The 24459-nt window shown below is 46.5% G+C and overlaps 3 protein-coding genes across 18 annotated transcripts in view; all 3 read left to right on the top strand.

Moving 5' to 3' along the window:
• LOC120898562 overlaps positions 1–24459 on the top strand; it is a 242014-nt gene that overhangs the window by 25910 nt on the left and 191645 nt on the right. The window lies entirely within an intron of this gene.
• Positions 796–3467, top strand: LOC120898570 (probable medium-chain specific acyl-CoA dehydrogenase, mitochondrial). Its single transcript, XM_040304611.1, has 4 exons — positions 796–940; positions 1871–2129; positions 2204–2304; positions 2376–3467. The coding sequence occupies exons 1-4, from the start codon at positions 926–928 to the stop codon at positions 3258–3260; spliced, it is 1260 nt and encodes a 419-aa protein (XP_040160545.1). The 5' UTR covers positions 796–925; the 3' UTR covers positions 3261–3467.
• Positions 10556–24459, top strand: part of LOC120898558 (nuclear hormone receptor FTZ-F1) — a 121856-nt gene continuing 107952 nt past the window's right edge. Inside the window, exons 1-3 of one of the 13 annotated variants that reach the window (XM_040304567.1) lie at positions 10556–10747; positions 14238–14347; positions 15562–17233. In XM_040304567.1, the coding sequence (XP_040160501.1) occupies positions 15814–17233 (1420 nt within the window). In that variant the 5' untranslated portion in view covers positions 10556–10747; positions 14238–14347; positions 15562–15813. The other 12 variants (XM_040304569.1, XM_040304571.1, XM_040304573.1 and 9 more) reach the window with 12 other exon arrangements.

The following is a 24459-nucleotide window of genomic DNA, read 5'->3' as shown; positions in this document are numbered from 1 at the left end:
CAGAAAAAAGTTCCTATTTTTATGTCCAATTTGAAAATGAAATCTGAAAATTTCATTCTCTTTGTCTGTCGGGTAAGCTTTAACCGCCGACAGCGAGACTCAAATTCAAATTTAAATGACTTTCTTTGACGAGAAATTTTCGGAATCCACTCAACTGACATTTTCTACTTATTATGAACATTAAATTTTAACGGATTAAGAGCCACAGATTAAACAAACGTGCATCAGCGCGTAAAGTAACAAATGTGGTTAACAATCCTTGAAATAGCATCCCAAGCGCCACAGATTAAGCTTAAACGACTGAAAAATCAAATACAGTGGAGCGCCGTTTATCCGGGTACCTTTTATCCGGCATTCCGTTTATCCGTGCTGTTGAGGAATGACAGTTCAATACAAAAGTGACATTGCGTTATGAGGAGGATATTTGAAAAAGCGGTTATAAGAGCACATTGTCATAACAAAAACTCTATAATTCATGGCAAATTTTAAAAAATCTCTTTCAAAAAACATGAAGTTAATAAAAACTGGGTTATTTTTATCAAAAAATCAGAAAATTTTCCAAAATACAACCAGGAATTGGTGATAAAATATATCATTTGACTCATTATCCGTGTTTATCGCTTATCCGGGCGAGGTCAAGTCCCGACAAGCCCGGATAAACGGCGCTCCACTGTATCTGTGATTTTCGGTAGGATAAATGGAAAATCGGTAGTTTTAGGGCGGTCATCTGTGAATCGGTAGGCATATAAAAAATCGGTAGGAATACAGATAAATCGGTATTTCTGGTCACTCTGCACACGAGAGCCGTCGAGGTGGTTGGCCAGTCGTGTTGCGCCGCCGTAGTTATTAAAGCAAAGTGATCGGAACGTTCAAGTGGTTTTGCACTCGTACACAGTCGTACCAGATACTCAACAAACTCACAACAATGGCACTGTCCCAGGTAGGTATCGGGAAGGGCCCAGAACGGGCGTTTCTTAATCCTCCCCGTACACATACACGAAGAGCACAGAGTGCATAGTTTTCGCGTACGGCACTTTTTGCGCGACCTTTGAACACCGCGGGCGCGTATAGTGGCGAAATTCATGCTGCTCGCGTGGACTTTGGAATCACCCCCCTCGTATACCCTCTTCCCCACGCTCCTCCGCCAACACCTTTCATCTCACTATCGCGAGTCATCATTGTGCTAAAGGGGGGGATGATGATGGTGTTGTGGGGGTTCTTATCGGAACCGTACCCCGCACGGGGCCAAAGTTCCCTTTTCCCGGATGGTTACACGCGAACCCTTTCCCGATTTTGCCACTCCGGCAAGCAATTTTCGAGGAGGTTAACCGGTAGTGAAAGCATTGAAATTAGGCCATAATCCCAGTATGGGACCGAACGAGCTGGTTGAGGGATTTTGTCCTTAAGTCAGGATTGATAAAGAAACCGGTTAAAAAACGAGTGGGTAGTCTTATCTCTCGTTGGTCTGGTTGGCCGAAGTCTTGTGATCAAGGTGCGCTTCCTACGTCGCTTCCCTTGGCCTTTCGGTGGGCCGTGCTGAGATAGCTGGCGGCGGTGGCGGCGGCGATAAGGGAATATATGCGCCCCACTGCCATGCAAAAGCGCTGTGTGTTTGTGTATGTGCGTCTCACTGCGACGGTCCATCGAAGTGTGCCGAGTGTGCCGAGTGTGCCAATTTCTATTTCCTTCCCCCCATGCCCGTGTATGCAAAAAATCAAAACAAACGCTGTTTGTTGTTTACCTTTCTTTGCGGCGGGAGGCGCTTTTTGCACACCTTCTTCTTCCCTCCCCAAAACCAAACAGGTTGGACGAGCGAGCAGTATTATCAAGATTACTAAACGCTTTTTTCCCTTTTACCGCTTCTTTACAGTTTATGAAACTGGCCGCACGTCCAGCATGCCGTGCGCTGTCGTCGAAGGCGGCCCCCGCACTGGACGTTTCGTCGACCGGGCCCTGCTTTGCGCTGACCGACGAGCAGCGCGAGATCGTGGACCTGACGAAGAAGTTTGTGCGCGAGGAGATCATCCCGGTGGCGGCCCACCACGACAAGACCGGCGAGTACCCGTGGGCCATCATCAAGAAGGCGTGGGAGCTGGGCCTAACCAACAGCCACATCCCGGCCGACATTGGTACGTGTGTGAAGAGATGTTTGCGCTTTGCGTGTCAGGAGCTTTAGGATTGATCATTTACCTTCGCTTTGCAGGTGGAACTGAAATGTCGATCGTGACGAGCTGCCTGGTGGCGGAACAGTTTGCGTACGGCTGCACCGGCATCATGACCGCCATCGAGGCGAGCGGGCTGGGAGTAAGTGTTTGTGATGGAAGATTGTGGAAATGACTTGCCCTACCTAATGCACGCCTGTACTCCCTCCACAGCAAACACCCGTCATCATTGCCGGCAACAAGGAGCAGCAGAAGAAGTATCTCGGCCGGCTGCTGGAGGAACCGCTCGTGGCGGCCTACTGCGTCACCGAGCCGGGCGCCGGCTCGGACGTGAACGGGGTGAGAACGCGCGCCGAAAAGAAGGGCGACGAGTACATCCTGAACGGGCAGAAGATGTGGATCACGAACGGTGGCGTCGCCAACTGGTACTTTGTGCTGGCCCGCACCAATCCCGACCCGAAGTGTCCCGCCTCGAAAGCGTTCACCGGGTTCATCGTGGAGCGCGATACGCCTGGCCTGACGCCCGGTCGCAAGGAGCAAAACATGGGCCAGCGGGCGTCCGACACGCGCGGCATCACGTTCGAGGACGTGCGCGTGCCGAAGGAGAACGTGCTGGTGGGCGAGGGGGCGGGCTTCAAGATCGCGATGGGTACGTTCGACAAGACGCGCCCGCCGGTCGCGGCCGGTGCCGTCGGGTTGGCCCAGCGCTGTCTGGACGAGGCGCTGAAGTATTCGCTCGAGCGCAAAGCGTTCGGTGTGCCGATTGCGGCCCACCAGGCAGTTTCGTTCATGCTGGCCGATATGGCGATCGGCGTGGAGACGGCCCGGCTCATCACGATGAAGTCGGCCTGGGAGGTGGACCAGGGCCGCAGGAACAGCTATTACGCCTCGATCGCGAAGTGTTACGCGTCGGACATTGCGAACAAGATTGCGACCGATGCGGTGCAGGTGTTCGGTGGCAACGGATTCAACAGCGAGTACCCGGTGGAGAAGCTGATGCGCGACGCGAAGATTTACCAGATCTACGAGGGCACGTCGCAGATCCAGCGGTTGATCATCTCGCGCAACATGATCGATGCTGCCAAGCAGCAGGCGTAAGAAGCGGCGGCGCTTGTCGCTGACGGTCGTTTGTCGTACTTCAGACACATCTCGTTATACAGTTATACAGTGGGCTCGATGCCACGCGTGCATTATTCGTTTTTATTTCTGTTTGCTTTTTCCCCCTCCATGTTAAGATCATGCATCACTACAAAAAAATGGTATCCACATAGACTGGGTGTAATAAAGATCATATTTTCTTAAGGACGCTTGTTGCACGTGTTTTACGATGGAGTATCGAGGGTGAATGAGAACATTAAAAAAAATTGTATAATCATGTAATTATTCGATTCTAGTTGGTATAAAGAAATATAACAGAATTCCTGTTACGATTGATACAATTATAGAATAAATAATTTAATAAGCATGACCAACAGTGAACCCACTGTACGCTTCTTGATTGTAGCACAGTGGTCGATATTAGGTCTCCACAAAAAAAATATTTTTTTTAATTGAAGAGAAGCGGAAAAAGCAAAAAAGAAAAGAATTAACATGACGAAAAAATTATTTTTAAATATTTTTTTTTTAAATTGAAGAGAAGCGGAAAAGCAAAACATAAAAGATTTAACATGACAAACAATATTGATTATGGCTCGGTTATATTACTAACAGATTTATAAGGGTCAGAACAGACTAACAGAATGTACCAAAAGGTACCCAACATGCATTCCCTAAGTGCCAGAAATTATTTGTTTTTTCAAAGGGATTCAACGGTACAACAGTTTACCCGGTGAAATTAAGAATGCGAGAAGCTTTCCGGACTTCAAACGTAAGTGCGTCATATATATTGAACAAACTGTATGATATGAAAAGTGTGTTGATGACTCATGTCATTATTAAATGTGTAACTGCAGTTGTCATCACGATCTTAGTGATTTTTCTTGATTTTATGTATTATATTAAAATTAGAAAACAAATATATTAGAAAGAGACAACATAGGTTTGAGACACGCGCGCGTACAAGAGCACATTCGGAATCTATTTGGGGGAATTTACTGTCTGCACACGGTCTGGGAGGTCACAGCAGAATTCAATCATGGATGATTGTAAATTACCAATTCCAGATACAAGCAGGTTCACCTGCTTCGGAAGGTAGTACCCTGGATCCTGCCGATGGTATCAGTGGAACAGGCCATATGCATATCGCAGTTATACCCTGATAAGTGGTGCGCCAGATCCATTAAATGGTTCTTGGTGAGCTACGTAAAGGATGCTAGGGAATAACATATTATGCGATGGAGTATGACCCGTTTTTTCTTGATGAAATTATGTTAGTTGTCTTGGGTGTGTGTATCACTTGGTGAATTCCGCTGAGGATTTTCCGATGCCACCACTTGCTCGTACAAAATATTTCAATATACCTATCAGGGTAATATTATCGTAAAGATACTTGCGACCTGTGTTGGGGTAAGAGGTGGGACATGATGATAACATGATGTTGATGATGATAACATTTTCAGAGTTGTTTATCTACAGAAACGTTCATACGAAACGTTTCACCTTGCTAAATAGTACGTGAGACTGTTTCTATCCGTGTAACCCATACGGGACTTGAAACCATGATGGACATATAAATCCGTGCATACCGTTAAGCTCACACATTAAATTAGCTAAATTAACTCGACAAAATCATTCTAATCTAGTGACGGATAAAGTCGGCAAAAAACCGGTGTTGACTCCGTGCCGACTCCGAAAATTTTGGAACCGACTCCGCAAGTAGGTCTGACCAGCAATTATCGGACGCCGTTTGGAATCGTTCAAAGTCGTATGGATTTGATCGAAGTTGTGCGGAGTCGTCCGGAGTCATCCGGATACGAAATCATCCGCGGTTGAATTCGCCGCGAGTCAGATTTGTCTGAAGTCGGAATCGATCGGACACGATGGGAGTATGAGTTGCTCCAAGGGTTCCGAATAGGGTTTCCAATTTTGCCAGATTCGGATCGGAATAACGAGAGTCGAACCGGAGACGAGCGTGCGCTCCGGAGAACACATTTCTCCTCCACAATAAATCAGTAAATCACAATAAATAAGTATACTTGAATAAATAGTGCTATTCGTCACATCTTCGTTGACGATTTTAGGAATTATTGTTTTGTCGTTGGACATCCACCATAGAGCAAGAACCTTCCTCACAAGAAACAACGATTGTTTTAATTTGTTTCACTTGTCAATACAGGGGCTTCCAGGATTTCTCATTGTTGTGGGACTCTTTCTTATGGGAAGTGAACTTCGTTTGTTAGAAATTGGACTCTATGGCACCATTTTTGGACAAGCTCCTTGGAAATTCCTACAGGATTTGCCCAACAAGGGTGTTAAAGAGGCCAATTCCCATTACATTAAGTACATTCAACACAGGAAAGAGTCAATAAAGTGTCCCACAGCTATGAGAACTGCTGGAAAACCCTGTAATACTTATAATATGAAGTACATAAAATGTTTTAAAAACATGTAAGGGAAACCACCATTTCAACTAAAATTTACAACCGCCTCGATCGTTCTCACTTCGATCGAGTTTGGAAAATGCCTGAACATCTCACATCTCATGAAACCCGTCCCACTATAGCATGAAAATGCAAGCACAAGTGAGACGACTCTTCTCACTATCAACACTCTTCACGGTACAGATGGTTTGCTACGTTTTTCAACCATCTAGTCCTCCTATTGATCTATTTTTATGTTATCTTTTGGGCTTCATAAAAGCACACTGAAATCACATCACCTAAGCTCCGGATCGATGGTCAAATGCGAAAGTTTGTTGGCTTGTTTATTCCTACACCAAGATCCTTGGGATCAAATATGGTAAAAACAGGATATTTTGTAGATCCTGGATTAATTGAATCACATTTATATATACTTTTGCAGAGTTCAAAAACAAAATCCCTTGCTTCACATCTATTCGGCACTTAGAAGTAAAAAACTTCAATTTCCAATTAGAAATCTGAAAAACAATATCGACCAAATCACATCCACTTTATTCCAGTGACTGTTCAAACCGCACTCCGCCTTAACGTTTGCCTGCACAGGGTTCGCCACGACACGACGCGAGAAACACGTTCGCTTTTCGGTTCTACACGCCCTGCGCCCGCACACTCTCAACCCCCTTTTTACACACACCCCCCCCCTCCCCCCGTCCCCCTTCAAACACACACACTCGATTCACACTTTTACCCTCCATTGACAGTGACAGTGAACAGGGGGTTGTGAGCATACATATTTCGGGACGCCAAGATCACGATTATGTGTGTCAGTATGTTTCGCGTTCGGAGAGCAGAAACTTGTACACACGCTCTATTCTGCTCTCTTTCGCACCTTTGCGAAACGTTCTCACTCAACCGGCCTGCTACGCCTTTATTCCCGTCTCTTTCTTTGCCCTATACAAACACACATACACAGCAATTTGATCCCCTTTTCGTCTCGCCATCCCGGTTGGGGAAGAATACAAAAAAAACTCACCCCTACGGACAAACAAAGAGCGCCACTGAGCAAGTGGACCAATTAGTTTACCACCACCACCACCACCACTACACAGATCGTGCAATGATCAAGGGGTGCAGAAGAGGTGCTGGGTGGGGGGGAAGGTGAAGGGGGAAGAATAAATGAAAGTGAGATAGAGAGTGTTTCCCTTTCAACATCAACCCCATTGCGCGTCTGTGTGTGTTTGTATGAGTGTAGTACAATCCGGGAGCGTTCCGGGGGGGAAGCATGCAGCAGGCGCCATCAAATCGGGGGTCGCAAAATCATTCTCCATCCCCCTTCTTACCTTTCTGCGGTAGGTTTGCAATCTTCCTCTCTCTCTCACACACACACTCTCTCTTTCTCGCTTTTACTCTCTTTTTAAGTGAGGGTTTGTGTTACGGCCTGCTTAGATGGGAGGCAAATGTGCGCGGCGTGTTCGTAACCAAGTGAGCGGGAAGAGGGAGCATCCCCTTCCGCTCCTCCAGCGCTAGACTTACACAACTGCAATAAAATTTGCGATTTTTCTTTCCTCCTTACCCGCTGTAGTTCTAAGCGAATGTGTGTATGTCTGTGTGTGTCTATGTAATCGAAAGCGAGAAGAAGGGAGGAAGTTTTAAGGTTTTTATTTTTGCAAATATGATTTCTTCCCCGACCACTCACCGATTCTTTGCGTTTTGCTCGCGTTTTCTATTCGCTTGCTGGTTCTTTCTCTTTGTGTTTTCTTTCCACTTTTGTGGATGCTTTATTCTTCACTGTCTTTTCTGTCTTTTTTTATAAAGAGAAGGGCAGTGAGAGAGGGGCAGGGGGGGGGAGGTTGAATTTTGTTTTATTCCTCGCGTTTCCGTTATCGCTCGATTGGGCGCCTGTTACGATGTGTGTGTGCGCATGAGTGTGCAAGTGTGCATTTCAAATGTTGGTCAAAGCGAGATGCACTTTCCGCTTGCTCCCAGTTTTATCACTAAATTTGACACAATCATGTGTCTGTGTGTCTGTGTGTGTGCGTGCTGATTAGAAAGAGAATTACAGTTGCGCAAGAAAGGCGCACGGGCCTGGTAGCGCGAAAAGCAAAAATATTAACCCTTGCTATTGCAGGAACAAAACGCACGCAGGTCATGCAACGGATAGTTTGTTCCTTTTTTTCACCAAAACACACACCGAAAACACACAGTAAGCGATGGAGACGGTTTACAGTGACGGACAAAGGGAGCGATACGCGGGAAACGGGAAAGCACGGGGTACGGATGCAAAATGCCCCTTTACCTAATTTCAAACTTTAGTTGCCGTCGCTTCCTTCCCCTCTCCCTCCCCTCCCCCTTCACCCCTTCGTTCCCATCAGCACAACTAATTCTTGTAATACCCCTTCACCACTACCAGCACACTCGGGCACACAGTGTGCGTGTGTGTGTGGTTCCCTTCCGTGCCAAATGTTCTTAGCGTATTGCGTTTCGCACTAAGCCACCTTGTTTTGCTTCTGCCGTCGCCGTCTTTGTGTGTGTGTATGTGTGCCCGTGTGTGTGTGTGTGTAAGAAATAATTGGAACGGGGTGGGGAGAATTCCGGGAAGAGTACGTACCAACACAACGGCAACACGTGTCACCCGGACACCCCTCCTCCCCCCCCCCCAATCCCCTTTCGGCGTACGAGAACGAGATAGCCCCTCGCACGCAAGGGTGAGTGAGCGCTCCTTTGTGCAACACGCACCGAGAGCGATACGCATACGCAAGTGTGTGAGCGCGCGTTTTGTTGCGTTTTGGTTGTGTTGGGATTTTTGTTTTTTTTTGCAGCTTCTGAGATATACAATTTGTGTTTTGTGAATGCGACACAGTGCTTCCCGTTTTAGCGGTGCGTTTGTATTGCATCAACGCGGAGAGAGAGGGAAGAGGGTTTATAGATGTATGCGGAGCTACAGTGACGGACACGCTGTCTCGTGCGAGCAAATTACGACTGTTTTCATTGCTATATAATAAAAACATTTTCAAAAATAAAGCTTGATTTGCTAAATGTTGTTGAAACGAAATGTAGAAGCACACATTTTCACAAGCTTAAACGATTAACTAATGTGACTAATACTTTTTAGTGTAACTGACAGATATCTATCGAACAACCGACTAAAAAGTATACCAACTATCGTTCCATAAAGAATAAAATAATATAAATCGTTCCACTGTTGTGTTCAAAATTTTCTTTGAATCTCAGGCGACGGTAGCATCTGGCTAGGTGTATTAATGCGTTAATTGTGGCTGGTTCTACTGTGTTATAGTAACAGTAGACTTTTGATCTAGTCCAAAACATTAACTCTATTTTACGTGTTTCTCTAGTGCGTTGCCAAAACTAGAAAGATTCATAAATCTCAAAAGATCAATCTCTAAATTCATAAATTTCATAAATCTCTAAAGATTCATATACGGACGTCACACGAGGCGTAAACTCAAAAAGTTTACGCTTGATTTGTATGGGAGAGCGTAAACTTCCTGTGAAAAGATTATAGGGTTGTATGGCTGAAATCCAGTTTACGTCAAAGTTTACGCTTCGTGTGACGTCCGTAATAGGGCTTGAGCTACTTATTCTTCTTCTTCTTGATGTAACAACTTTCGTGGTTATGCTAGCGTATACAGGCTTTCGAGACTTTTTGGCAAGTGCCACGCAGTCAGATAGTTTACTTTGATATGGGGGGCGGACAAAGCTAGACGTGAACCCCCCCACATGTACATGTTGTTAATTCGTGCGACTGAACCACTGTACCATGGGATCGGAATATTTTGAAAATCATACATCTCTAAAGATTAATCTGGAGTTTAAAAAAAAATTTATGGGATAAATAATCTTATAGATTGATGAATCTTTGAAGATTCTTGACTCTTTCGAGACTTGTGAATTCTTGAAAGATTCATGAATCTTTAGACATTCATGAATTCTAGGAGATTTTTGACTCTTTGGTGATTAGATTCGAGATTCGAATCACTCATCTCTGAAGATTCATGTAATCGAATCTCAACGAATTATTCATGAAACTCAACACTAGTCACAACCGTTGTGACAACTGTTGTTGGTCAAGGCCTCCATGTGTCACTAGCGGGCTTGGCTTTCAGTGACTTTTTAATTACCCATAGCAGGATAGTCAGTGCTACGTATGGGGTCTTACGGTCCATACTGGCCTTCAACTCAAGACGAACATGGACTTCAATTAGCATCATCAGTTTGTATTTTCTTCTGGAAACACCATTATAACGTACAATCAATAATGTTTACGTTATAATCGAACTAAATAACGTTATTTGCTACACTAGGGTAGATCCTGGTAACTGAAAATGTTGGGCATTCCTGTACTACAGCAATACTAAATCAGTATCACTTAAATAGAATATAGTTAAAAAAAACTCCAATAAATATGCCAAACATCTTCAAATACACGCTAAAGTTGACAAATCGATAGAGTATAGTTTAAAAAAATATTTAAAATTACATTCTTCAATTAAAAAAATCCTTTTTTGCACACCACTGTACCCGGCAATCTCTCACAGCGCGCGCACACACAGAGCGCTGCAAACTCACCTATATCGCGAAACCGTGCACGGGGATGTGAGCAAACGAACCGGCACGGGCCTGTGCAAGTATTGGGCGCTGGCCGGCAATACTGTGTGGTGTGCGGCGATCATGCCCCATCTCACACGTACCCCCTTTCCGTGAGCCTCTTCCTAACGCGCAGCACAGCGACCATTAGGGCGGGAGAGCGCGAGAGCGAGATGCACGCGAGAACGAGAGCGCACGAGTGGTGGCGCGGCCCGGCGGCAACCCGGCAGTTGTTCGCGCGTTCTAAAAAATATCTAAATATTTTAGAATCCATCGTCAGTATGTGTCAGTGCGCGACCGTGAAACAAACGTACCTTCCCTTATTTTCCCTCCGGCCCGGACTGTGCGGGTCCGTTGTTGTTGTTGTTCTTGTTGTTGGAGTTGTCTTCTTAGTTGTTTTTTTTCTCGCTCTCTTGTTCTTCTTCTTCTTGTCGTTAATCTGTTCCTGCGCGTCGCGACAAGGTGGGAACAAGTAATTAGCGCAGCGCGGTCGGGGGCATTGCTTAGGAGAATGCGTTCGCGAAAATGAGCTGCATGCATGTGGTGCCTCCGTGTGTGAGTGTGTGTGTGTGTGTGTGTGTGTGAGTGTGTACAAAAAAGGTTACTTGGGGCGGACCCCCCATACCACCCAGCATTCGCCCATAACGACCAGAGCATTTCGCGCACTTGAGAGGCACCGTAAAAAGAGAGCGAAAGTTTTGGGCCAACTAGATTCGGGGCGAGCAAAGGAAAGAAAGAAAAAGTAATGTTATGCAGTCTATCTGTTGTACGGGCACAGGGGGGTCCTCTGTGGGATTGAATGCTTTTGTTTCGTGGGGGTGGTGTGTTGGGTGTGATGCAAAATTTGACCACCCATTTTCGAGGGGTTTGAGGCGAAAGGATGCCAGAGTGTAGTGCAGTTAGTGTTTCCCTTCAGTGCATTTATTTTTGATCCGATCCGACATTTCATCTCGCCGGGAGGAAGGAAGGAGAAGCTGCGGCGGGATCCGCCAATACCCGCGAACAACCCGCATGCATGTGTGTAATAAATGGCTTTTTCGTGGTGTGGCCCGTACGGTACGTCTGCTGCGTTTTTGGGGGATCATTCATTCCCCCCCCCCCAGCTCTTCCTCCCTTCCCTCCCGCTCCAAGAAAGAGTGAATCGTCACATCTCGTTCCCTCCTCTATCAAACAAAGTAGGCAGTGGTGCGCAGCAACAGGCGACAACACATACACACGGGGAAGAAGATTTGGCACAAAAACGTGGGACTCGGCGGAGCGCGCACACACCATCGTACGAACGACACAATCAACCGGACACGCTCTATCTATACACACACACGCGTACACTCACACGTATGCGGAAGAACACGGCAATATTGCTACGGATTCCAAAAACAAAAAAAATACAAAAAAATACTTCCACTACACACACATTTACTTCTACCGCTGTAGCGCGCGATTTCTTTGCTGCCCCGCCGTGTAGAAAACGTAACGCTCGCACACACACGCAGCGTTTTACAGTGTGATGCGGAAATTCAACCCCATTGCGCGTGAGTGTGTGTGTGCGCTGCTGCTACCCCGGAGACGACGGCGCGCGCCCCAACGTTGTTTATATTATGGGAGGTTTCCCCCCCTCCCCTTCGCCGTCTAACACCGTCTAGAGCAGCCGTCTCTTCCCCCCCCCCCGAACGCCAACGTTCAAGTGTGAAGTTCAATAGCGAATGCGTAATACACAGACAGTATGGTCGCGCCGCGTATGGTTGTGTATGGTGGAGCGAGCGAACGAATGAGCGGGTAAAAAACACTTCCTTGACGCCCAGATGGTTGATGCTGGTGATGATGATGATGATGATGACGGTTTAGTAACGAAGAGTTAAGTCTGCCACAGAGTAGCAAAAGATTAGAATTTTTAAAAGCCGTTTATGTGTGCGTTCGTTCGGGATGGGGAATTTTATTCCCTTCCCTAATAGTGGCAACACTCTTCCCGCCTTTCAATGTGTGAAGTAATTAGCTAACCCAATTTTTTGTTGTGTGCTTCTCTCGCTCTTTGTATACGTGTGTTGGTGTGCTCCCGTACTTCCCGCAGTGTACAGTGCATCATCATCAGTGCATACCATCACCAATCGCGAAAGCCACATCTAAGCAACCAGCGGACAGCAAGTGAGAAGAAAGTGAAGCCGGTGGGAACGGAAACAAAAAACAAAACAACAACAAAAAAGGTTCTTAACGCAGGATCCGGTTTGGCAGTGGTTGGTGCTGGTGTGTCTAGTCGTGCTGGCCGTACGAAAACATCAAATGCCCGCGCGTGAAAAGTGCAAGTGTGGTACGAGCGAGCGAGCGAGCGAGCGCGTTTGTATGTGTGTGTGTGTACCGAGTGGGAGAATGCGAAATATGCTCCTGGCCTAAAGACCTACATATTCCCGGACTGCCCGGACTGTAGTGGTAGTGTATGTAAATCGACCCCGTTCTGCTGGTAAAAGGCTCCACACCGAGCGAATGTGTCAAACGAAAATAGGGAACAAACGACGGCTGTGTGTGTGTAGGGGATTGATTGGACGTGGGCGCAAGCGCAAAACGTTCTTCTGTGTGTGGGGGAGCGGGCAGAAGTGAAATGGAGTGGTGTCATCATGCTCTCTCTCTCTCCCTCTCTCTCTTTTGCGGCTACACATAACAACATCCTCGGCACTGTCGGAAACCTTCAAAATTCCGATCCGATCCTGGCAGCAAGCGTTTCAAGCGGGCTTCACCTTTTTGTGTGTTAGTAGTGTGTACTTTTCCAACCTTGTCCGTGGATCCTGGTTGTGGTGGTGGGCAGGGTTGCAACATAAAACCCGGAGGACCTTCGCCTTCGCGCGTTCTTGTGCAAGTGTGTGTGTGTGTGTGTGTGTGTGTGTGTGTGTGTCGTTGGTCGTGTGTTTCGGGCCCTTTTTCCCGAGGTTATCCTGTCCGTTTTCCAGCGCCACTGTGCCAGACGTCTTCGTACCGTTCCTGTCGGTGGGTGGTGCACTGTTGCGTGGTGCCGCGTCCCCTTTTACTGTGTGACGTGCGTGTGGCTGCGTTTGTGTGTGAGTGAGTTCGTGTGTGTGTATACAAGAGTTTTGGCATTTTTAATTTGTGCCCTCTGCTCCCGCCCAGACAAAGTACCCCCCCGAAAAGGAGAAGAAACATAAAATATCGATAGTGAAAGTGCGTTTAACCAGTGGTGAGAAATGTAAAAAAAAGAGAAAATAACAAGGAAAAACATGTGTTGTTGTACACATTTTCCTACCACAAGCAGCAGCAGCAGTGGCATCAGTGGGCCACGTTTCCTTTTCAATGACACCGAAAGGAAAAAAAAACTAAGTAGCCAGCGCGTGTTTGTGTAAATACAGTTTGACACATTTTTTGACAGCAGCCGTAAAAAAGATCCATTTCTATTCTGCTTTTGTGTGAGACCACTTTTCCCGTGTCTCGTTGCCTGCATTTTATTTTTTCAGTGTGTTACATCGTTTATCATATGGTAGACACGCAAGCGCGTGGGCGCGCGCTCCTCCATCACTGTGTTTGTGCGGGTGCGTTCGATGTGTGTTGGAATGTGTTTAGATTTGTTCCCCTCTCCCCCCCCCACCACGGCTTTCCTTCGGGGAAGGGACTCGAGCACGGATGTTTAGTGTAGGTCACTGTTTCAATGTGTCACTTTGCCCCGGTTTACACACTCACACCACTGTTGAGCGTGTTAGAATATGCGTGTTTTTTTATCGTAAAAGTGTCTGTTTTTTTCTTCGCTGCTTCGAGTTTTATCAGTACAAAAGCTTTTTTCGGTAGTTTGGATCCAATTTCTGTGCTCTGTGTTTTGCTCCCGGGTGCGGAAAGGGCTCACAAGCGCCTCACATGATGTTTTGTGTGTAACGTAACGTGTAGTTTAGTGCAAAGTGCTTGTTAACCGTAGCGCTAAAATAGTGTTATTTTTTCTTTTCTTTTTCTTTTCTAGCCTCAGTGTACCAGTGTGCTAGGATGTGTGAAAAAAGAAGAAAGATAAATAGTGAAAACATGAAACGGCACGCTGCCTAATAAAAAGAAATGCATTTTTCCAGTGCAAAAGTACGTGCAAATTGTATTTTTCTTAAAGCAAATCATAGTTTTGTTTCCAAAATGAGTTACAATAGTTACCACAAACACACCGGCTGAAAGCAATTTCGTGTAGTGAGTGAGAGAGCGTCTACTAACGTCCGCGAGCAAGTGAGCGTTACCGCGTAACGGAACGACGTAACGTCCGTAAAACGCCCGTTACAGCGCTGTCCTTTTGCCGTTATTACTTCGCCTGCTGCCGTTGTTTGCAGTGCAGCAGCAGCTCTGCTTTTGGGAGGGTGCAACCAGTGCACCGAAGGGCAGGGAAAGCGATGAGGAGAAGGGGACGCTGAACGGTACCGACCTTGAACTATATACTTGCGCAGTGTCCGTGTACCGTGCGCCACGTCCTTCATCCCTGTTTGTGCGGTTGTGTTTGTGTGTGTGTGTGGGGTGCAGTAAAGTGCAACACACACACACACGCGCGTGCAGCTGCACCTGACCGTGGCCCAATTGGCCACGGGAGCATCGAAAACCAACGGGACGGGCAACAGTGTCTCGGCCTGTAACGAGTGTCCTGTGCATGTGTGTGAGTGTGTGTGTTGATGTACCGGGACCAGATTTAGTTATGCTTCCGTTGCACACGTTGCTCTCTCTCTCTCGCTCCCTCTTTATCAAAGAAGTTGTCCATCGTGTTGTAACGAATGCATTTTCCGTGTGTGCGTGTGTGCGTTTGCAAATCGGGTGCGCTGGCAGAAAGTGGCCATCGCGAACCGTCCGATGGCTTGGTAACTTCTGCGTGGTGTCTTCTCCTCCCCAACCTCCCACCCCCACACAACAAAACAGGAAGCAGTGTTGAGCGAAAATCGCTTGCCAGCTGGAGCAGAGAGGCAATGCTGCAATGTAATGAAAATCGGAACAACACGAATGCATGCAACCTTAGCGGTCGGGTTTTTGGGGACACAGTGCGATGTGCGATTCGCTCCAAAGCGGCAGATGGAGAGTTTGTAGTGTCCTAATTGCCACGAATTGCATCCCAGGTGTGTGTGTTGTGTGTGTGTGTGCCTGCCTTGTCCTGGCGTGTGTACTGCCAGTGCCCCATTCTAACGCCAAGTGTTGTCAAGGGCAGATGGGTCTAGCTGGGTTGGTGATAATTGTGAAGAATTCAGTGCCAACGTTTGTTGAGTGAGTTGTTTGGCAAAGTGTTTGTTTTTCTCTAAATTTCCACTTCCATTTTCCAACTCCAGTCCTAGTCGCCGCAATCTCCTGTAGCTGCTGCACCTGCGGGAACCAAAGTGTACCAAAGTGTGTCCGTCGTCGTCCAAGTGTGTCGTACCAAAAGCGGAGTGTGTGAATGTAAAAGTGCCGTGCGCGTGTGTTTCGGGCGATTTGAAAAGTTCGTTTTCAAAAGAAGAAAAAAAGTACAACACCAAAAAAAGAAGAAGTGTAAAATTTTGCTCTGGTGGCACAAACTCGGAGAAAGAAGAATTACCGCGAGGATGCACGAGGAAGCCACCTCAACGGCTAGCTCGTCCACGACCTCCCCGCCGGAAACGTCCTCGCCCTCGAACATTGTGTACCCGAACGGTGAGCCCATGCTGCTGTCCACCTCGCCCACACCCGGCCCGGGTGTGGCTTCCTCCTCGTCCTCCTCCGCCTCCTCCTCCTCCTCCTCTACGTCGTCATCCACATCCGGCACCGCTAACCTGTACGAGGCGGTGGACCAGCAGGAGCTGCTACTCTCCAACAGTCATCACAGTGCGGCCTTCCACGGCCATCAGCATCAAATTCAGCAGCACCAGCAAATGCACCACCAGCAACATTCCCAGCAAGCGTTACAGCACGTAACGCCCAACCTAACGGCAGTGGGTACCAAAATTATCGTTAGCGGAGGTGTGCATCATACCATGCAGCAGCAGCAGCATCATCTTTCGCACGAACATCAGACGCATCATCAACATCAAACGCAACATCACAGCCATCACAACCACCTGCAGCAGCAGCAGCACCACCACCACCATCCGTTACACCACGTACAGACGCAGCAGCACCATCAGCCAAGTTCCTCCACGAACGTGATCGTTCCGGGCACGAGCCACGGCTCGCCACCTCTGCTCGTTCAGGCCAGCTCGAGCGGCGTCTCCGACATGCTGCTCGGGCAGGATCCGATAACGACGACCACCGTGGCGGCGGTGGCGACGACCGGCGCCACCACCCTGCTCGCGCTGTCCCCGGACGACGTGGTCGAATCGGTCATCGATGGGCGGGTCGTGACGGCCACGGAGGAGGACACACTGCTCAGCAGTCTGGCCGGCACGACGACGACCGACGCTGGTGGTGGTGTGGTGGTGGACGAGGTCGATGATCACGTCGTCTCGATGGTCGGTGCCGACGGGACGCTGCTGGGGTGTGGTGACCCACTGCAAGGGGTCACACACCACTCTCACCACCATCAGCAGCACCATCTTCATCAGCAGCAGCAGCAGCAGCCCAGCTCTTCGTCCAGTATTACGATCGTCACGGAAGAGTCCATCCTTCCGCTGGCGGTGACGTCGGCAGCATCGTCGTGCGTCCTGGCGGCCGTTACTACCCGCCGTTCGCCCGCCTCGTCCACGTCCGGTTCGTCCACACCGGCCGCATCGTCCTCCGGTGCGGTGCCGATGTCCTCGGGCGGCACGATCGGCAGCAGCCCCTCGTCGTCCACCAGCGCCACGACGGCCGTTGCGGTTGCGACCGTCGGGAGCAGTGGTGGGGCGCACGCTGGGGCCGCTTGCGGGTCGTCATCGGCGTCGTCGGCTGGCATCGTTATGTCCGCCCTGTCGGTTCATAACGATGCTGCTGCCGCCCACCTGACCGAGGCGATCGAGATCAACATCCCGGAGGAGGACGACGGTTGCAGCTACGGCGAGGATTCGGACGGTAAGTGAACCATGTTTTTTTAATTCCATTTTATATACTTTTTGTTTTGCAAATTGCAATTTGTTTTGTTGCAAATCACTAACCGTTCCTTAGCCGTTTCCACCGTTTCGATTGCGAATGCGACTGTCTGCGATTGTGTAAGTGAAGGGAAATCGTTATTCCTACAACGAAATGCATTATAAGTATAAGATCGTAAAGGAAAAGAGATTACAGTAACTAACTTTAAGTAGTGTATACATCTTATGAATAAAAAAAGAATTCAGCATATCAGAATCTGTTTAATCTGTAATTAATGCTCTGTCAAATGTATTCTTTTTAATACATAACAATACATCTTCAGTGTTCTGTTCGCGGCAAGGTCCATAAATTACTACAGGTCGTTCCGTCCGGTTTACTCTGATTTTTTTGCATTTGACAGCTAGGGAGTCCAAAATTACTTAGCAACTCATACAAAGTCCTTAGCACACCTAACTCCCTGTCTGCCAATCTCCATATAAATCTCCATCCATCATGGCTACCAAAATCTGAGCTAAGGACCCACCTGTAGTCTATCTAGGCACCTTGGGCTGTGGCTGAGTTACAAAACATGCTAGCTCTGGAACCTTAGTAGACATTCTTAGTAGTATGTGCAAGGAACATTAATGTACAGGTTGTCCCCGAGATACGCTGATAATGCGGACCTACAAGAAAACGCGTATCCTAAAGATGTACGTTGAAATTTGCCTTTTCTGCCAAAAAATTCATATAATTTTGTTTGAAGTAGTATGCTTTATATATTAGATCAATTAATTGATATGATGCTGATATGAACTTTTTGAGAAGGTTTTAAAACTCCATCAAAAGTTAATTTGGTTTACATTTAACAATTGATGGGTCTCAGATCACTACAATTTGCTCAAGGAACTGTCAAAGTTATAAAACCACGTACCTCCGAATCCGTGTAAAAGAGGTACCCCGCGTGTCTCGGAGACTTTCTGTATAGTTCTCTACTTTAGGGCTAAGAACTGTATTGAATTTTGAAATGTCTCGATAGCGAAAGTCACGCATCTCACTAAAATGTTTTTAGTTTGCTGTCCTTTTTTTCCATTTTTGGTGAATTTCATACTCCGTTATTCTCCGTTAAATAGAAAACATGCCAAATTTAATAGCTGGCATGAAATCTCAGTTCAAACTGTGAGGTCCTACTGTAATATCCTTGCCCAAAGGAATGAAATTCACAAATTCATTTAATTCTTTTCGGCATAATTCGTTTTTGAGGATATAAACAATCCGATTAAGTTTTGGTCCAGTGGAGATCTGATTTGAGGACAGGCTTGTTGAAGGCCCGTACACTATCGACTGCACTAGCACGAGCGACGTGTGTTCGTTCGTTCTGAAGCTATATGAATTAAAACATACAAAGATATATTTCAATCAACATGTATAGAACTCCACAAATTTACTTTGCTATCTATTCTCCCATGAATAACAAGCTGTGAATTCATAGAGCACTGGAGTACTTGAAAGTTAACTGCTCGATTCATTCTCTTGTTTAACCCAAAATGTGTTGGAATCTCTTTTTTTCAAGCGCTCTATGCGTTGGTGACGTACCTAATGGCCTTGTAAGCGTTAGCTCCCGTGATTTACTGCCCTGTTTATTTCCAATCTCCCCGGGGAGTCTAGGGGAGCTTAGGGAAATTGGATTTACTTCTTTTCACAGCAAAACTACCAACGATGAGTGTGCTTCTGGGTGTATGTATGCTTTTTCCACATCCTCCAGCTCCAAAAGAGAAAAGTCAGCAAGAGCTCGATTAGGCTAGGCTAGAAATGTAATATAACAAGAAAAAATACGCTCAATTTACAACCATTTCGAGAGAGAGAGAGAGAGCGAGAGAGAAGGAGCGATAAAGAGCGAGCTAGAGCGGACAAATGGCGTCAAATTGTGGAAGTGTGAATTAAAATCGTTTTACCCAAGGAAGGAGCAAACTGCAGCAAATGGCGCAAAGCAATAGCCACAGTTTCGGTACATTTAGTCGTCGCTTCTGGGTATGGGGTGGGTTTTATTGGCTTGGAATCTTCATCTAACGCGCGCGGCGCCACACACTAAAACCATATTTATTGCGATAAAGCTGCTTCCGGTCCGGTTAGTTGTTGTATTTGCTGTTGGGGCCGCGCTCGGTTTCGGTTTCCATAAATAGTCCGCTCCCGGAGCCGTAGTTTCGTCCGGTTCACCGGGGTGTGCTTCTCCAGGCCCAGTGCTGAGAGTGAGTCGACCACACACATATATGCCATCACCCAGTGCTGTATGTAACACACCGTATGGTGGTGCTGGGAGATCGATACCGGGGCACGAAAAGGCAATATCCCTGGCCATGACTGGCACGCGAGCTCTCGAGATCGCGAGTTTTTTTTTGTACGGAACGGTAAGTTGGGGACGGTGTAGCTGCGGCGTACGTCCTAGCGCGAGCAAATGAACCTTGCCCTAGTGGCAGTGTACCCAAAACCCTAACCTCAATACTAACGTTGAACTTGACACTTTCGACACCGGACGGTCCTGCTCGGGGGCTCGTTTCTGGGGGCGAAGGGGCGCAGTAAAACCGTCTCTTCCTGACCTCTGGATTCGTTCTCGCGTTAGGCTACGGCTGTTGGAATGCGTGTGTGTATGCATGCGAGAGTTTCCACCAACACCAACACTCGGGCCTCGTTATTCCAGTCAACTCTGCTGGACGGCTTTTTCCGGATGCGACTGTATGTGTGTGTTGGCTCATGTGAGCTCTGTGCTGCCATGGAAATGGTCCTGCGTGGAACAAGTCCAACTTCGGTATGTACATAGCCGCTCCATCGCTCTGTAACACATACACAAAAACACGGTGGAAATGGGCACTAGATTTTCCCAACCCCGTGTTCGATCCCGATACGGCAACCGTTTCGGTACGGGACCAGTTTGTATCTCTTTGTTGCTAACCGAAACCGAAAGTAGGTCAGCGACGTTTCCCCATGCGGCAACGCGTCCACCGACCTGCTGCTGCATCCTGCTGTGGGGAATGCTTTCCACGTGGAAAGGAATGGACTTTGGCTGCCAAAGTGTGGAGAGCGCCATCGGGAGGGGGTGTGTTCTGGAATTGTACGTTGACCTAGTAGTGGAAGGGTTTGTGCGTCATCACACTTTTCGGGAATCAGGATTTTATCTAGTTATCCCGTGCTCCAAACTTTGGTCCCGGAAGAACTTGACCTATCTGAACGAACTGATCTGTGTGATTGTTATGCAAAGCTGAAGTTACGCTCCGGATGTATGTAGCATATGGAAGACCTTTTTTTCGACCCTGTATTATGTATTGTAGCGTTTTAAACAAAACATATTTCTATTGAGGAATTCAAACCGTGTATGTACTTCTAATCTACATTCTAAAAACTGTTTGCGTAACATTAAAATACCCTAGAATATTCATTCTTATCAACAGCCTGATCATATCATTAGTACCTGTAACGCTTCTTTTTTGACAGTTTTAAAGTAACGCTTGTCAGAGGGCGGTCGGTAGTGTATGCGTTAGCAGTAACGCCACCAACGAAAAGCACTATGAAATGACAACAGCGTTCATGTTGAGGAAGTAAATAACCGTCCGCCCGTGCCCTAGACCCGAGCGGCATAAAGGGCACTTACTTGACCTTAACCAATATCCTTCGCACGGGTGTGTAGGCAGGTTCGGTTTTTGTTTGTCCTCTCCGTTGCGACCCAAATCTACTACCCCATGTCCCTGTGTGTGTGTGTGTGTAGTTTCGTCATCTGCGCATGTCACATGGAAGCGAGTATTAGTGCCGGATGAATATGGGAAAGCGCGCGTGTGTAACTACGCTTCCGGCGCGCGCGGGGGCTACTGTTGGGGGGGAAGCCTATGAAAAACGTGCCGCCGACCTAACACAAGGACCTTTTGCATGTGCGCGGAGGCTCGAGCCGCCCGAGCCATCATCATCATCATTCTCTTATCAGAAGAAGGGGGTTCGTTGCTTACTTTCTCGCTCGCTCCGTGTGCGAGCAGACTCCGCCTCTTTTGATGCGCGCGTGGCACTAATCGCTTGGTCGTGTGCGGGTGTATGATGCAATCGAAAGGGTGGCCCAAGAGCACTCTTGCGCGTGTATCTGTGCGAGAGCACTCTTCACTCTCTCCACCTGCTGTCGTGGTGGTGACCTACTTTTCCTATCACTAAATGCATTCGTGTCTCGATTTCCGGCAAAAGCCAAGAGGGGAGGACTTGTGCGCGATGATGGTGGTGTGATGAAAGCGAAGGGGCTTGTTCGTTTTTTTGTTGTTGTTGAGCAGTATAGAGCCCAATCGTGAGCAAATCTCCCGGTCATATCCATTTTGTGTGACTCTGCGTGCGCCTTTTTCTGCCTCTCCGTTTGGTGCAGGATTTGTGTACTACAAATCATGTAATCATTCATCGCAACCGCTCGTCGGTGCAATGATTTCGTTTGCTACTACCGCAAGCCCGCACCCGCTCACCACGGATGACCTAGTTCTGGCTAGGCGCAGCAGAAGCGTGCTTAAGACCGAGTGATTGATTTTTAATATCCATTTCCTAATGCGCCAGGATAATTGAAATGCTGGCTTCCCAGGACATTTTTTCAACTTCGGTAGATGAGCGGCGTGACGTGGCATGACGTGGAAGCCTTCAGGAGGACGGCAAATTCAATAATAATGTCAGCAGCAACACCTGTTGATAGTGCACGTGCACGTGTATTGCATTCTTTGAGCATGGGGAAAAAGAGGTTCTAACTTACATTCGTGTTCTAAAATACGCTCGTCGTCTGTTTGCATTAATTTTGTAGAATCATTTATTATTATTGCGTTCTTAGAATTAATTTATAATAATTCATATTCTACCAGATCTATAAAGACAAAAATTCTGAATGAATGGTTGAATTTAGTGATGTACAAGGTCGAAAAACGGTCAGATTACTGATAAATAGAGGTTTTACAGAGTAAGCATGATTATTGGTATATAGTATACCTTGAGAAATCTCGGAAAATCGTGCAAAAACGTAAAAAAGGAATGCATCTCATGAATTCCCCTAAATGTCGATCTGTCTCGATTCCTTAGCAACATAAGTATGTAGCTTCTCAGTATTGGTCAATAATATGGTGGTGAAATTAAATAATTTTAGTTATTAGTTATTAGTGTTCGACATGTCGTACTGTTTTCACTAAAATAAGCAACAGAAACGAGTTTTATGTAGGTAATTTACCAAAAACAGGCCAAAGTTCGCTTATATGGCTGAATTAAAAATTGACTTCAAATCAAGCACACTCTCCAGGGTGTAGGTTGACCACAGGTGTGATGCAGTACTTTAGTGAATAGTTTCATCGATCAAATTTATACATTTTTTTACGATCAAATTACTCAAGAAACCAATATTATAGCAGTAATCCTTGATATTCATACGAAAACAGCTTCGAAACTAAGTTTCATTGATATTATACACTGTTTTTGATGCATCTTTGTTTACCACCACTATAGGAACACAATAAGACTACTATAGGAACCATACCACCATAATAGGTACAACGAAGCAGCCACAAAAATTTGTATTTTTTCGTAAATTTGATGTATTTCATGGTAAAAATGGTTGTGATTGCGAAGATAAAACATATTACAATTGCTATGTGTTAAAATATTCAGAAATTGTCCTTCCTGACACTTTAAATCCATTAAAACACATCGGTACCACCACAAATTGCACCACTATTGGTACATTTACCCTATAAAGAGAGCCTCGAATATAGCTGATATCTGGTGTTGTGCTTGACAAAAACTAGATGTCCGGCTTAGGGTGACTATCACTGTGTATAATTTTCCCAGCTTGATCGGTGGTAGCTGATTTATTTTGCGTTTTGTTGTGATTCCGTCCGAATATGTAAAAATATTTTTCCATACCATACTGAAGTTTTTGGTACAGGAACGGTTGTTTAATGTATTGGTTGTTCAGTAAGCTAATAAGTATTAATAAGTCATAATGAACATTATGGAGTGTTAAACTGCATTTTGTCTCTTTTCTACTGCTCGGTCTCTCTATTGATTGTACTTTAGCTATTTATCTGTTAAATATTATGAATGGATGCTAAAACCCAATTGAATTAATTCCTATAAATTATGAAGTGGACGACATAGTACACTTCACTATGGTCCTATGGGTCAGGCACAGATTTCGGCCATAATAGTACCCAAAAACCGATCGAAAGTTTGTGCTGTAAAGGCTACAATAACCATTAATTTTCTTCATTTTAGATATTATTTGAACTAATTATTATTTACATATGGGATTTTTGAAATTATTTCATTGTTATGATAGTGATTTGAAGCCCAATTTAGTGTCTCAGGGTCGAGTATGCTGCTGCTGCTAATCTCAATATTTAGCATTGCTCATTAGTTTTCTATCTTAATTTCCGCCTTCTTTAATTGTATTCATTTGTTAGCTGTCTTGCCTTATATTGAATAAGTTAGAGCAAAAAAAAAAAGGAAGCCTATCGCTAAACACTCCAGATCCCAATCGATTTTACATGTAAACAGCGTTCGTTCCACTTCCTGCCATAATTCTCGTCTAATTGCTAGGAAAGAGGTCTCCGCTTCCTTTTTTTCTACACGGATGCGCGCCCTCCGTGTGTGTGTGTAGCTGTGTGCCTGTATGTGGGGATCATCACGTGCATCATCTCCCCTTCCGGGTGGTTGCTGGCTCTTTGTTTGTGCGATCCCAAACCCAAAACCACCACTTCCTTGTTTCGCTTTCGGCATTTCTGATGACTGACTGCGCAAGCACGCCATTGAGCAGGCAGGAATTCACTTTCGTCGGGCCGGTTTCTCAAGAACCGGGACCGGTTTTCCCCCTTATTTTTTTGTGTGTTACGCGCAAACACGCCATGTTTCTCCCCTCGTCGTAGCGTTCGGTTCGCGCATTCTGCGGGCCGGCGGCGAGTTCGCGCGATCCGCTATGCTGATGGCTTTCGTTAGAATGAATGGAACGGAGGGTGCCTACTACATCTTTGCGCTTTGTTTCGGTTCCTGGAAGGAAGATTTGTAGGCAATTTCTTAGCGATCAAAAGAAGAGAAAAAACTAACACACACAGACTGGTGTAAATGTGGCATGAAAGAACATACACACCACACCAAGACACAGCAGTGAGAAACGTATGAGGCCGAAGACTAGAGCAATAAATGAAGCTGGATCGATCTTTGCCAACTTCCGGGTCGCA

The sequence above is a fragment of the Anopheles arabiensis genome, chromosome 2, assembly GCF_016920715.1.
Source record: "Anopheles arabiensis isolate DONGOLA chromosome 2, AaraD3, whole genome shotgun sequence".
NCBI lineage: Eukaryota > Metazoa > Arthropoda > Insecta > Diptera > Culicidae > Anopheles > Anopheles arabiensis.
The sequence above is the reverse complement of the archived record's forward strand: the minus strand, read 5'-3'. Positions and strand labels throughout refer to the sequence as shown.